We start from the raw sequence: 14,527 nt of genomic DNA, 5'->3' as shown, positions 1-14,527 counted from the left end.
AAATAGACAAAAAGAACAAAAAAAGGAAAGGAAATATAGATAAACATCTGGAACAATTCTCTAGCTTTAGACAGGGAAAGATGATTGAAGTTCAAAAGCTCTACATATTAGGGCCTAAAAACAAAATCAGACATACACACCTCCCTTGGACCAGGTCTTCTTGTGATTTTTCTTAATAATAAAGGACAAGCGATAGAAGTCAGTCAAAGATTTATTATACTGTGTCCTTAAGTTTTTACCCAAGACAATGCAGACCAACATTCAGATTTTTTTTTTCCCATCTATTGTTTAGTCCTCTGCCCACCACGGGATTGTTTTGATTATTTAAAATGTCCAGATGTCATTCTGTCTCTAAATCACTATGACTCATTTGGTCTTGAGGAGTGGAAATAGAGGGCTTGTTGTTAGCACACAGCTCTGTCTCGCAGCAGGGAGTTGTTCTGCTTCCAAGGCAGAAGGAATGCTAGGTAATCATCAAACACATTTCATTTTTCTGCCGGGTACTTGGCCAACCTACATGTTGCAGGAGTTAGAGTGGGTGACTGGGTATGGCCACGAAATGTGGGCAGGCATTCTGCAATCCCTCCTGTGCTTGGGTCCTAATAATTCTCTTTTCTTGTTGCATGGTGACCTGGGAGAAAACTTGCCCAAGGTGACAGAGCCACAGGATGGAGGAAACAGGGGTCCAGGCATCACTGCCCAGAAGGAGGGCTGCCCAACTCACAAGGGGCTGTGATGTAAGTGAAAAGTCAACCTTCACTGTGTTCAGTCATTGGATGGCATTATTTTCCCGGGGTAGCCTAGCTGATCCTACCTCAACAGCCCAGTCACCACCTACCCTAGGATAAAAATAAGGACCGTGGAAACATCAAAACACAATTCTTGCTTTGAGATAGGATCAACCAACAGATTCCCCTCACCCCTTTTTTCTGTATTCAACAGGGGGTAAGCATAATTTCTGAACCAAAGGGAGATCTTACAATAATTTTCTGACCTTTGTTAGTTCTCTTACTGTTGTGATACTTGTCTTCTGGGACAGGGTATAGAGCCCCCTGTTCACATGTGTGATAGTTTAATTTCATCTCTCCTCTGTATTTTTTTCCAAAAAGAAAGAAGAAGAACCCCATTTAGGTAGGCCACCAGCCTCATAGAAAGGGAATTTGCCAAGGGCTTCCCAGAACAAAACTTTAATGAGCACCTAATACATTCCAGGCCCTGGTCTGGTACTTGGGATTCTTCAATGAGCAAAGCAGACAAAGGTCTTCATTGCCACCAAGCCTACCTTTTCCTCATAGAGCAGAGGGAGATTTTCAATAATATTTTATAAAATGAACTTAATGAAAAGGTAAATTATATGGTATATAAGTGCCAAGGGGGAAAAGGAGCCCGTAAGGAGGGCCAGAGCTGGGTGTCTTTTGCAACCTTAGAGAAAGTGGCCATGATAAGCCTCTATGGAAAAGCTTTGAACAGACTCCAAGGAGGGGAGCAAGGTAGCTATATGTACCTCTGGAGGAAGAGAATTCTAGCAAGGCTAACATAAAGCTTTAAGGTGAGAAACATGCCTGGCATCTTTGGGGAGATAACGTGGGGTGGTGAAGACCACGGAGGACAATAGGAAGAAATGAGTTAGCAGAAGTAATGGACATGCGTGCATGTGTGCGAGACATCACATGGAAACCCTCAGGACATTTTAAGATTTTTATTCTTTAATCAGAGTGAATTGGAAACCTATTCAGTTACAAGAGCCAGAAACCTAACTCAAACTTGCTTAAAAAGGAAATTTATTGGCTTACATAACTGAATCAGGAAAAAGCTGCCAAAATCTGCAGGTTTACATGCTTACTATAATTTGTGATTTTTTTTCTCTCCCAGTAGTCACATAAAAAGTGTTAGGGAAGTCACTGATTGGTCCAGTTTGGGTCACATGGCCTCTCTAAACCACTCACTGAGCACAGGGAGATAAAATGCTGTGATTGGCCAGTCTGGATCCCATGTCTGTCACCTGTAGAGAGTAGGGTTGGAAGGTGAGCTCCAGAAAAGACATAAAAGGGTTTTTCTACTAGGCTTAAAAGCTTCATCAACTGAAGTAGCAGGAATGGATACTCAGCAGGCAAACATAATAAATGTCACCTACAAAAGCATTGTAAACCAGTACGAAGGGAAAGGGAGATTTGATGGCATAGAAACATAGAATTCTGTATGTCAGAAGATACCATGATCACAATTATATGTAGGAAATATATATATTAATTTATATAAATTATATAAATATTTATATAAATTAACATAATATAAATATGTATATAAATAAATATATTTATATAAATATATAATGTATAAGTATATATACATTATATAAGTATATATATTAAATAAATACATATATACATTATATAAATATATAAACAGTTCAAAAATATCAATTAAAAAAATTCAAAATCCCAAATGACAGATGACCAAATAACAGATTAATTCCCCAATCAGGAAATACACATAGCCGACAAATCTGCTCAACCTTGTTACACTAGTAAAATAATAATGACAAATCATTTTTCAGACTGACATGTTTTACGTAGATATTTGTAGGAACCTCAAGGCCAGTGAGCATTCTACAAAATGGGAATTCTCATTTTCTTTTTTTTTTTTTAATTTGTTTAATGTTTATTTATTTATTTATTTATTAAAAAAAATTTTAATGTTTATTTATTTTTGACAGAGAGAGACAGACAGAGCATGCGCAGGGGAGGGGCAGAGAGAGAGGGAGACACAGGATTTGTAGCAGGCTCCAGGCTCCGAGCTGTCAGCACAGAGGCCGGCGCGGGGTTCGAACCCACAGACCACGAGATCATGACCTGAGCCAAAGTCGGACACTAAAAGGACTGAGCCATCCAGGTGCCCCCTTGTTTATTTATTTTTGAGAGAGAGAGAATGAGTGGGGGTGGGGGGGACAGAGAGAGAGGGAGACACAGAACTTGAAGTGGGCTCCAGGCTCCAAGCTGTCACACAGCACTTGGCATGGGGCTCAAACCCATGAACTGCAAGATTGTTACCTGAGCTGAAGTCAGATGCTCAATCGACCAAGCCACCCAGGTGCCCGGGGAATTCTCATTTTCTAATTGCTAGAAACCCTAGAAGTCTTCTGAAAATATACCCTGATGAAGATTAAAGTTTGTGATCAAAAGTACTCATTGTAGTTTTATTTAAAATAGGGAATGGGCGCCTGGGAGGCTCAGGCAGTTGAGTGTCCCACTTCGGCTCAGGTCATGATCTTGCAGTTTGTGAGTTTGAGCCCTGCCTCAGGCTCTGTGCTGACAGCTCAGAGCCTGGAGCCTGTTTCGAATTCCACGTCTCCCTCTCTCTCTGCCCCGACCCCACTCGTGCTCTCTCTCACTCTCAAAAATAAATAAACATTAAAAATATTAAAAAAAATAAAATAAGGAAAACTGTAAATAACCTAAATGTCATAGAATGGAGAAATGGTCATGTAAATTTGAGCCATATGATAAAATACTTGTAAATAACAGGAAAATTCGTGATTGAAAGGAACATGCTTGTGATACCAAGTGAAAAAGCAGTGTGCTATATGATTCCATTATGAAAATACTATGACATAAAAACAAATTGAGAATATTGCCTGTGTTTATTTCTAGATTTTTGGCAATTTGTACACATTATTTAGATAGAAATATAGGTAAATAGGTATACCAGCTTAGCTTGGGGGCTTTTTGAGATCTTTTCTCATTTCTGCCATATATTTGTTTATATGGATTTTCTGCTTCATGATGTATCAATTTGGGTAATTTTTATTTCAAAAAAATGTCCATTTTCTTTGACTATTATTAGTTATATTGTTATGTATAAATTTAATGTCATTGTACTTAAAATTTCTACATTGCTATCCTTTTTAAATTATTCATGACAGTTTATTTATTTATTTAATGGATTTCCAAAGAATCCATAGATCTAACATTTTACTGTTTAAAAAATTTCTTAGTTCATTATATATATATATAATATATACATAATATATCTATTTCAATATATATGTGTATATATATTAGTTTTTATTTTCTTTGGATCTTTTTCTTTTTCTAAAATCTAAATTTGAATGTTTTTAAATGTATTTTCTCTCTCTCTCTTCTCCATTTCAATTAAGACATTTAAGACTAAATTTCTCTTTAAGTATAGTTTTGGCTATATCCCACATTTTTTTATAGTGTTATTTTTTGTGATTTTCTAAATAGTCCATAATTTTATTCTTGATGCCCTCCTTCACAAAATATTTAGGAAATTACTTGTAAAGTATTATAATAACTATTGTTTTAACCTTCAAATTTATTTGCTAATTGTTAGTTTTATTGCATAGTGATTAGAAAATAAGGCCTTTATCTAAGAGGTGGGGGAATAACAATTTAAGTGGCAAGAAATAGCCTCAGTGGAGAATTTAAACCTTGAATCTGACCAAATCATTTTCCCCAAATTAGTTCCCTAAACTGGAAAAGCTGACAACTATAACTGATAGATTAAATTCTTTTTCCATATTTCCCTCTAACTAGTTAGATAGAGGCTTGGAAATAGGGTAAGTACAGTTGGTGGGGGAAAAAGAATGACATTATTTTGCATATCTGAGGCTAGTCGTATGAATTTTTACCCCTGCCTTGTAAACAAATAAGCAATTACAAATTATTGTAAGTTTCCTGAAGTAGCAAATATGGTGTTAGGTAGACAAACACAAGACATCTCTAGAAGTGATGTCACGGGTGAGATCTCGAGGCTGGCTAGGTACTAGCCAAGTGACAATGGGAAAAAAGAACTTTCAACTTCAAAGGCCACGAGCCTGGTGAGAATTTGGGCTATTCTAGGAATGGGCAGAAGGCCAGTGTGCTGGCAGCATTGTGAGCCAAGCTGACAGTCCCACAAGTTGAAGTTGGAGAGGCAGATTGTATAGATTTGTGAACTTGTTATTTAAATGCTTCGTACAGGCTAGGTTGTACTAGGGTAACAAACGGTGCCTGAATCTCAAAGTACAGGTTTATTTCCCATTCATGTCACCTCAGTGGGGCTTGCATGACACTCCACATCTTCACACTGGGTTCTCTGCTGACACAGCAGCCTACCTGGGATATTGCTGGTCATTGTGGTAGAGGGGGAAAAAAAGAGCATGCCTCTTGAAGTTTCTACCTGAAGTGTCACATGCTATTTCTGCCCATATATCATTGGCCAAAGCAAATTACATCATCAAGTTCAATGTCAGTGGAGTGAGGAAGCATACTCCTCTCCCCATGGAAGGAAAGTATATACTGGTATAATCTCCTTGTAAATCTATATTTTTCCATGCACGTTAACCGAAAGATAGAGTTGTACCCCCTTTCTACTTTAGTCATAGGTCCACTTGAGTTATTATCAGAAAATGATTACTTAAAAAGATTTATACTCTGTCACTACTTCGTGTGTGTAAATTTTAAGAACTCGAATCTCTTATTTCTCTAAATTTTATAAAATAATTCTTTCTTATTCTCATGGATTCTTCATTTAGGGGCAAAATTTAAATCAACTTCAGTAGAAAGGATTTCATATTTACTACCCAGTCGTAAGGATCATCTATTCTTTTGGTAAAAGAGTCTTGAGCTCAATAAAAGACCATTTGTCTACAGTGTCAAATAGAATCTAATGCTAACAATTTACCAAGTGCTTTTCCAAGTGGTGACATATAATATCTTGGCACTTTATGTTTAAATTTGTAAGAGAGTTCAGGAATGTATCAGTATTTCCATCTGTCAAACCAAGAGATAGAGGCACATTGCTTCTCAAGGTCCCACAGCTTGCCAGAGTCCAGACTAGAACAACGTAATGGGTGTCCTTGTCCCTTTTAGTCCTGAGAACCACCAGTAAATTTAAACAGCATTTAATGACACCTTTGAATAAAGTAAGGCAGAGGGGCAAGAGTGGTGGGGGAGAAACGTAAGAGTGACGGGCCAAGAGACCGAAAATTTCACGTTGCTAAAAAACTGCATCTGGCAATGCTAGAATCATGTTAAATTATCTCTGCTGTCACTTGGAGGCATTTTTGTTGACGTTGCCCATTGCCGCATAAGACTATGATTTTTTTCTCATCGAACCTTGTTCATTATCGGAAAAATGCTCCTCTGCTAAAACGGTTTTAAAAAGCTTATTCTCCTTTAACTATTAAGTCTCTGGCTTTGTTGGATAAGGGGATTGACTTTTATTACTGCCTTCTAGAACAATAAAACTGAAAGCACCTCTTCTGGAGGAGATGGAGGGAATTAAATTTGATAGAATGCAGATTTCCATTTTCAAAAAAACATTGAGTTTTTCCCATAGCTATTTTTTGTTGATCCATTGCCAAACTCCCTAACAATTGCATAATTCAATCAAAATTCCATCAACAATAGACTGAGGAGGATCATGGTTGTAGTGATCACATAGCCAGCACAGTGGCTGTCTCACAGAAGGTTCTCGAAAAGAATTCCAGTAATGGATGGTGGGCTCTAAAGGATGAACCCATGTCCATAGAATCATGGGCTTCATCTCAGCAACTTCTATCTTGCACTCCTATCAGAAGCTGTTGGAAGGGTAGTTATCTAGTAGCATTCAGAGAAAAAAAATCGACATTTGGACTTCTGTCTGTACAAACTGTAGTTTAGTTTTGAAAAGCATGGCCAAAACATTGACCAGTCTCAATAAGGGAAGATTATTGATAAGTTATAGCTTATTTAGAGGGGAAATTTTAAATATACATATTCGCAATCAAATACATAGTATTAAAAGGACATTTTGAGTTATTAATTGCTTATGCTGAGGAACAAATTTCACAAAACACAGATAATTGCACCTTATCTTCTCAAACAAATTTTATTCATATTCTGCTCTAACAAATATAGTATGAAGGCAACAATTGTTTAAGTTTCTTAGTGTATGGCACAGATGAAAAGAAACAAACAGATTTAGAAGCAGTTCAGCATTTAAATGCTGGTTTAACAAAAGAGGCACGTATTATTCTATTTAGCAGTTTATACCAGATATCAGAAGACATTTTTTTTTCCTTGCAAGCAACAGACTACATTTATTTGCAGTAAGTAAAAACATATCTTGATCAAGAAAATTACTTTTTTTTCTGATTTTCCTTTATATCACAAATGTCAGGGTAAGGCAAATCCTTAATGAATCATATGATAAAAACCCTATTCCCCAAGAAAATATATTGAACATATTCTGCTAACTTTGTTATTTTTCAAAGCAAAGCTGACATGCACCACATACAGAGAAAAGTCATTTCAAATCAAGTGCATCAAGCAGAACTGTATTAATTCACAAAGAGGCTTTTCAGTATTTCATAGAAAGATTTACAATTAGCTGCGGTGACTAATATGTGACCCAGTATCACAGACAGTATTTGGGATGCCTCCTTTGTAAGCTTTTATGAAAGAAGGTTTGTCCATCATCTGAATAGTTACCAGCTAGAGGAAAAGCCCCTTTGTCTCTCCTAAAATGGACTACCTTTCTAATCAGAACTATAGGTTTCCCCTGCTATCTGAAAGTAGTGTTCCTCTGAAACCTTTCCTTAAGCCGAAATGGTGTAAAGCAAAGAAACAAGTACTATTAATTTATATGGAAACATTTTTAAGCCTTCCCAGGCCCTTTTCTGATACCATAGGACACATCTTGCTAACAGATACAAAATAAAATGAGGTAAAGTACAGATGCTCACAGACGCAGTTCAAAGCTATGGCGGCTTGATGCTGAGATGCGGAGTGTAGTTCCCAGGGAAGGAGCTGGGCGGTGCCACTCTCACTGCTTCTATTTTTCATAAAAGCAAAAACCCTCTTCGGATTTCTTTAGGTTCATGGTAGCAGGCAGGCCTTTATGTAGGCCTTTCATAAAAGCAAAGTGGATAATGTGATTTCAAAAAGGCAGGGATACCTATATTATGTTGAAAGCCCACTTTGATCCTCTATATGCAAACACGACTAATATGGGGCTATTTTTCTCCCCCTCTCCCTCCTGTAACTCATCATGACACATAACCTGGCGGAAGTGTGGCTGGAAATTTACACCCAGGGTTCATGTGCAGGAGAATCAACCAGCCTTTTGAATTTTCCATTGTATAGCCTGTTCAACGACAGCACCAGCGAAAAAAAGGTTCCCTGTGTTGAGGTGTCTTCGATCTGGCCAACAGCTAAATTTTTTAATATTTTACTATTGAAATGGAAAGTAACTTCATTGTTTGTTTTAAAGTGTAAAATCTTACAGCCAAATAGCAACCAAAGGGCATAACGAGGCAAAGATGGAAACACAATTTAATCAGAAGATAAAGTTGAAACAAATTCAGGAGTGGGGCTGATGATATTTACTCCTCATTCTCTTAGTTTCCTTCTCAAAGATTACTTTCCTTTTCCTGCAGTTTTCAGGCAGAGAACTCAACTGCCTCCTACCCAACCCACATTTAAACCCACATTTAAAAATGAATGAATAAAATGGCTGTCACTGATGATAAAGAGAACACTCCGACTGAAATAATTCCAATCTCCACTGTTCCTAACAGGGACATTAAGTCGCTTTCATCTTTGTCCATTGAGAAGTCCCCATCCCTCTTGTCTCCTTCATGCTGTTTTCAGTCATAACTCATTACTGAATATGAGTAGCACTAACATTTGAGTCATAGGACAATGCGCCCCTAGCATACACACTTGTCCTTTACAAGAATGATGGTGACTTTCAATTAAGTTATAAAGATAACATGAAATATAGAAACTATCAGTATTCATATGGCTTCATTTCTTGGATTACTTAAAATGGGACTTTTCCTTGCTTTTCTAGAAAGCTATGTCTAATGGCAGTAGGGGGCATATATATTTCCGTATCAAACTGTAGAATAATGGCAGAGGGAGAAATAGCCACGTTCCAAAATCATGAGGTCCCTTAAATATTATTCCTGCTAGGCTGATAAGCAGCTCTGTTTTTAAAAATACAGGATGTTAGAACATGTTACATATGCAGAAATATAACTTGCTAATTATCCCAACATACCAAATAAGCCATCCAAATGCACAACAAATTCAGAAAGGCCAAAACAAAATTGATAGAAAGATAAGAAGGTAAATTTTCCATAGAGGAAAGATCAAAACTGAAGAACTCCATGGAATATTTAGAAAACAGAACACCCATTTATTTTAGAAATATTCAATTTGATCCATTACTTTTCTCCCTTTCTATGTATATCTTAGAATTTTAAAGATCTTATAAGGAGGATGAATTTAAGAAGATGTGCGAGAAGTTATATTAGTTTCCTCAGAAAAAAATAGATTGTTCTTAGAACCCAGGAAGGCTATTAGAATCAGGCCATTTTGCCTCATGAGGGTCACTATTCATGTTGGCTCTGGGATAGACATTTGTGACAACTTCTGATTTCCTCCTGGGCTCCTCATCCCTTGTGCCCACTGTACCCCAGGAATCTTGCCTTATTGATACTGCTGTTCCCCTTCAAGGCCATAATCGAGGGATTTCTGGGAGAGGGGATGGGCCATCAAAGTAGTTTTGGATTTGGCGTGAACAAACCAGACCATTTAGAAGTAAGCCAGAACTGCAAGCAAGACCTCAAACTGCCTCTGACTTCAATGAGCATCTTTCTGCGGGCAGTCAAACCTTGGGTAAAGACAAGAAGTTCTTTTATGAAAAGCATATATAGAAGGAGAAATTTCAAGTAGGACTTTTAATATTTACTGGCATACATTTGGGTTCTGAACGCAGGAGCCCTTTCTCTTAACTGAAACACTTAGAAAAGGGTCAACCCTTACAACCGTGTCACAAAGAGTCTCAGTAGTGGGCTCTATGTTGAAGCACACAATAAAGACCTCATGACCTAGGTGAGCCTTGCTGAAAGTCAGGGTCAAAGCATGGACCTGCTATCCTGGCTACTAAGGAAAAGACTCTGATGGCTGCCAGGGTCTGCCTTTGTTGTTATGTCTCTGCACTCTGCTGTGGATTAAATCCTGCTTCCACATTCCTCATTAACCACATGGAACAGAACTGTATCTTGGGAATCCCTGAATAAAATATCATTTTCAATTCATCGCCCTGACCCTTTTCCAAGTGATTTCTGAGCATTTTGCCCATTTTCTACCCTGCCTCCTTTGTCTGTGGATTATTCTGATATCGGGCTCGACAACACCTGAAATTTAGCTTGCTGTTTATCAATCATCTTCTCTTTCTTTGAAGAAACCACAGTATCGACCAGCTTTGTGAAATAATCAAGAAAGCGGACAGAGGCCAGGATACACACGTGAGGGTTACACCGTGCCACTGTGACCCTGGGAAAGGTCATGAGAGAAAAAACAGAAATTACAGGGATAGCGCCTGAAAGATGCATTAACATGGGTCCCGTCACTAAATTAAAGGAAACTTTTTTTTTTCTTTTTCTTTTTTCTTTTTTTTTTTTTTTCTTTCTTTTTCTGCAGGTGAACAGAACAAAATGCAGCTGGAGAAATTGGAGCAAAGGATTCTAGGCCCTTCCCTGGGACGTGCCCTGCCCACACCTCCCTCCTCCACAGCTAGCACTACTTTCTTCCTACACCCACCCCCCCCAGGGCCAGGAGAGGCCTGCGATGCTGAGGACTGTGATTTACTTCCATTTCTTTGTTCCTTTGCTTCATCTTGTGCCCCTGCCAAAGACAAGGAGAAACCATTTGTTAGATTAAAGATAATAGATTTCATAGACTTAGCAGGGAATGTCTTTTTAACACAGTCATTTAAATGTTTCTTACCCCTCAAACAAGCCTAGGAATATCTTGGACTATCAAAGAGCTTTGGATATCTGGGCTGTGATTGCTGGCACACAGTATCTTTAAAGAGCATATAAATCACTGCTAATAAATGTATGCCACATTCATGACTTGCTTCCGCTGATGGGGACGATTAACTCAAGTCTTCAAAGTAGTCTTTGAAAGACCTAATCTTGCATTGCTGTGTCCTCCTTTCTTGGGTCCATTCATATGCTCTTATTTCCAGGGTTCCATAGAGAAATAATAGTAACAATGTACATAATGCAGATTTGCAAAAGTTATTGATGGCTATACTACCACTTTGAGATCTTACTAAGTCTCTGCTGTGTCCCCCACCTGAGAGAGAACTCTAAGAAGATACTGTGCCTTAGAAGCGTTGATATTCTTTACATTTTCAGATTTTAAAAAGGTGAGGTATAATCCACATATAGGAAATGCACAGATCTTAAGCATACTTCGACCTGTTTTGCAAAACACATACATTTAACCTACACCGCTATCAAGATAGAAAACATTCCCGTCACCCCAAAAGTACCCTTTCCAACTATTAATCCCACCCCTGCTCGAACCAACAATTGATCTGATTTCTATCACTGTAAATTACTATGTCTCTACACGGAAGAACTGCAGCAGATGATCTCTGAGTTGATTTTCTATCTGGTGTCCTATGAATCTGTAAAAAAGTATTCTTTTAGGTGTGTATGTGTAAATGAAAGCAATATAATGCTTGTGGCATATGGTATTTAAAATAGCCAAAAGTAAATGAGAGGAAAAAATCCTATATCATTCCTCCATGGATAACTTTTTTGGTTAATAGTGTGGAGTATTTCCTTATAGTATTTTTCTATATCTCTCTAATACATATATACATAATTATATATTTTAATTTTAAAAAATGAAAATTGCAAATGTAAAGAAACTTATAAACAGTATAACATACCTAGTATGTATTCCCTATCCATATTTAATATATGCTAATATTTTTCAAATTTCCTTGCAATCTTTACTTTTCAAAAATAAAAGATGCAGGTAAATTATTTATAGATAAATTAATGTAATTTATAGATAAGTTAAAAATATTTCTCTTCCTTCCCAGAGATTACCAAATCCTAGTTTCATTGTGAATCAACTTTCACGTTTTCATACTTTTACACAAATATATACTCACAAATACACACATAATAGAGGGTATATAGTATTACTTTGTGTATTATAAAATGTACATGGGCACCTGGATGGCTCAGTGGGTTGAGCATCTGACTCTTGGTTTCAGTTCAGGTCATGAGCCCAAGGTCATGGGATTGAGCCTTGCATTGGGCTCTGCACTGGGCATGAAGCCTGCTTGGGATTCTCTCTCTCTATCTCTTTCTCTCTCTCTCTCTCTCTCCCTCTCTTTCTCTCTGTCTCTCTCTCTGTCTCTCTCTCCTTTTCTCTCTCTACCTCTCTTTCTCTCTCTCTCTCTTTTCCCCTCTCCCTCACTCGCACTTTCTTTCCCTCTTTCTCTCTCTGTCAAATAAAAAAAAAATTTAAATATTTTTTTAACATTTATTTATTTTTGAGAGATGGAGTGAGACAGAGCATGAGTGGGGTAGCTGTGGAGACAGAGGGAGACACAGAATCCGAAGCAGGCTCCAGGCTCTGAGCTGTCAGCACAGAGCCCGATGTGGGGCTCAAACCCATGGACTGTGAGATCATGGCCTGAGCTGAAGTTAGACACTTAACCAACTGAGCCACCCAGGCACCCCAAATTAAAAAAAAGATAAAATGTTCATAAATAGTAATTTTGTTTTGCCCTGTTTTTAGCCACCCACTGATTATTATTATAAATGTATGGTCAATATATACTTTGATTATGCCTTTGTGTTTACCGTTCTCCTTGGCTTACAATTGTTTCCTTCACCTTCATCTTTCCTCTGGGCTTAGTTTTCTTCTCACTGTTATGCATCTGTTAGTAGCTTTTAGAGATAGAGTATGTGAGTAGCAAACTTTTCTTTTCTTCCTAAAAATGGCAGTTACTATCTTCTTAAATGATAGTGGAACTAGGAGAGAACTGCACACTGACAATTATTTTTATCCGTGTTTTGAAAACTCAGAATTATTCCACTATCTTCTGAATTAAATTCTTGATGTGGGAAACATACCATACTTATTTCTTTATAGGTTAACTCTCCTTTCCCTGTAGTTGTTTCACGTTTTTTCTCCTTGTTCTCTGCTGTTGTGCAATGCCTATTTGTGGGTTTATTTTAAATATGTCCTGCTTGCAACTTATTATTCTTCTTTGAACTTAAAACTCATGACTTTTGTCAATTCTGATAAATCCTCAGCCATTATCTTTCAGACACTATCTACTCTCTCCTTTTAGAACATGTTTTGAGCACAAACATCTTGGCCCCTCTCCTTCCAGCCTTCATGTCTCTTTATGTGTCATTCACATCCCCATATGTCTATTTGCTTTTTCAAATGGTTCTTATTTTTTCAGAGCACTGCTCTTTTCTCACAGTTTTATATCTGCTTTTTATCTTTTTTTTGTCATTTAAGTGTACTTATTTTATAAAATCTTCAGAATTTTCTACTCTAAAATTATCACAGCACTAATCATCCTTTAAGTTTCCCCACTGATTCTCATTCATGGTAGGTCATTTCCTTGTGTGTTTTGTAAGACGTCGAATTGTGAATTCATCATCCGAGAATTTTTTTCCTTTGTAGGAATTCCAAGTGATAGTTTCACATTTCAATGTGTTATTGACAGCAGGGATGGTACTGTCTATAATCAACTATTAAATTAATTCTCAGTCTGTGTATTTCTGTATGACTTTTGATGGCATAAATTTGTGTTTCAAATTCATGGTGCATTTGTGTTTTCTACTTGTCACAGGAACCTTTTTCCTTCCCCTCATGGCACCCTTGGGCTGACACAGGTCTCCTCATTAACTTCTTGAGCTGGAAATCCCAGGTTTATTTAGGTAGAGTTATCAGTTATAACTTCTTACCCTGAGTGGCTCAAGGTCCTAGGTGGACATTAGTAAGCAAGGGTCTAGCCATAGGGCCTATTTCTGCATCAACAACCAAACTGTAGCCCTTAGGGCTACTGTGTCTTCAGCTTACCACATTATAGCTTTAGATTTCAAATTCCTCTTTATATCTGGCACCTTTGTTTTCATGTCAGTTGAGCTAGCTAGGTATTTAAACATTTTTTGTTATAATTTATTTCTCATTTCTAAACATTTGTATTAGGAGACATTCTGCATCACCTCACCTTTCCAGTTACCTGTTGCTACATAACAAGTCACCCCAAAACTTAGTGGCTAAAACATCATGGTTTGTTATTTTTCAAGGTTCTATAGTCTGGTCTTGGCTCAGCTGGGCAGTTTATCTGTTCCAGGTGGTCTCCATTGGGGTCAGAACATCCAAAATGGCCCTCAGTTCCAGAATCTTCCTCCCTGGGGCCTTTCTCCTTCTATAGTAGTGTTTGAGCTTCTTACAGGATGGTTGGGTTCCAAGAGCAAGCATTCTGAGAGTGTAAACATGGAAGTTACAGGGCCTCTTAAAATGCACCTAGGTAGCTGCCAAACTCAGCCTGCCATGTTTCTCTAGAACCAAAGGTTCAGATTCTTTAACCACCTTTCCATGACCTCAAATACCTGTTGAAAACTTATTTTTATATTGGCAAAGTATTCTATTGATTTGCTGAGTCATTCCCCTATTGCCATTTATGATATTCCTGATTC

The 14,527-nt window shown here is 37.6% G+C and overlaps 1 protein-coding gene across 1 annotated transcript in view; it reads right to left on the bottom strand.

Moving 5' to 3' along the window:
* Nucleotides 1-9,210: 9,210 nt before the first annotated feature.
* The window catches only part of LOC115510362 (ADP-ribose glycohydrolase MACROD2), a 124,173-nt gene continuing 118,856 nt past the window's right edge, over nucleotides 9,211-14,527 (bottom strand). Inside the window, 1 exon segment of the mRNA XM_032592769.1 lies at nucleotides 9,211-10,679. Coding sequence (XP_032448660.1) covers nucleotides 10,405-10,679 — 275 coding nt within the window. The 3' untranslated portion in view covers nucleotides 9,211-10,404.

Source organism: Lynx canadensis, chromosome A3, assembly GCF_007474595.2.
Source record: "Lynx canadensis isolate LIC74 chromosome A3, mLynCan4.pri.v2, whole genome shotgun sequence".
Classification (NCBI taxonomy): domain Eukaryota; kingdom Metazoa; phylum Chordata; class Mammalia; order Carnivora; family Felidae; genus Lynx; species Lynx canadensis.
This window is presented reverse-complemented; position numbering and strand designations above follow the sequence as displayed.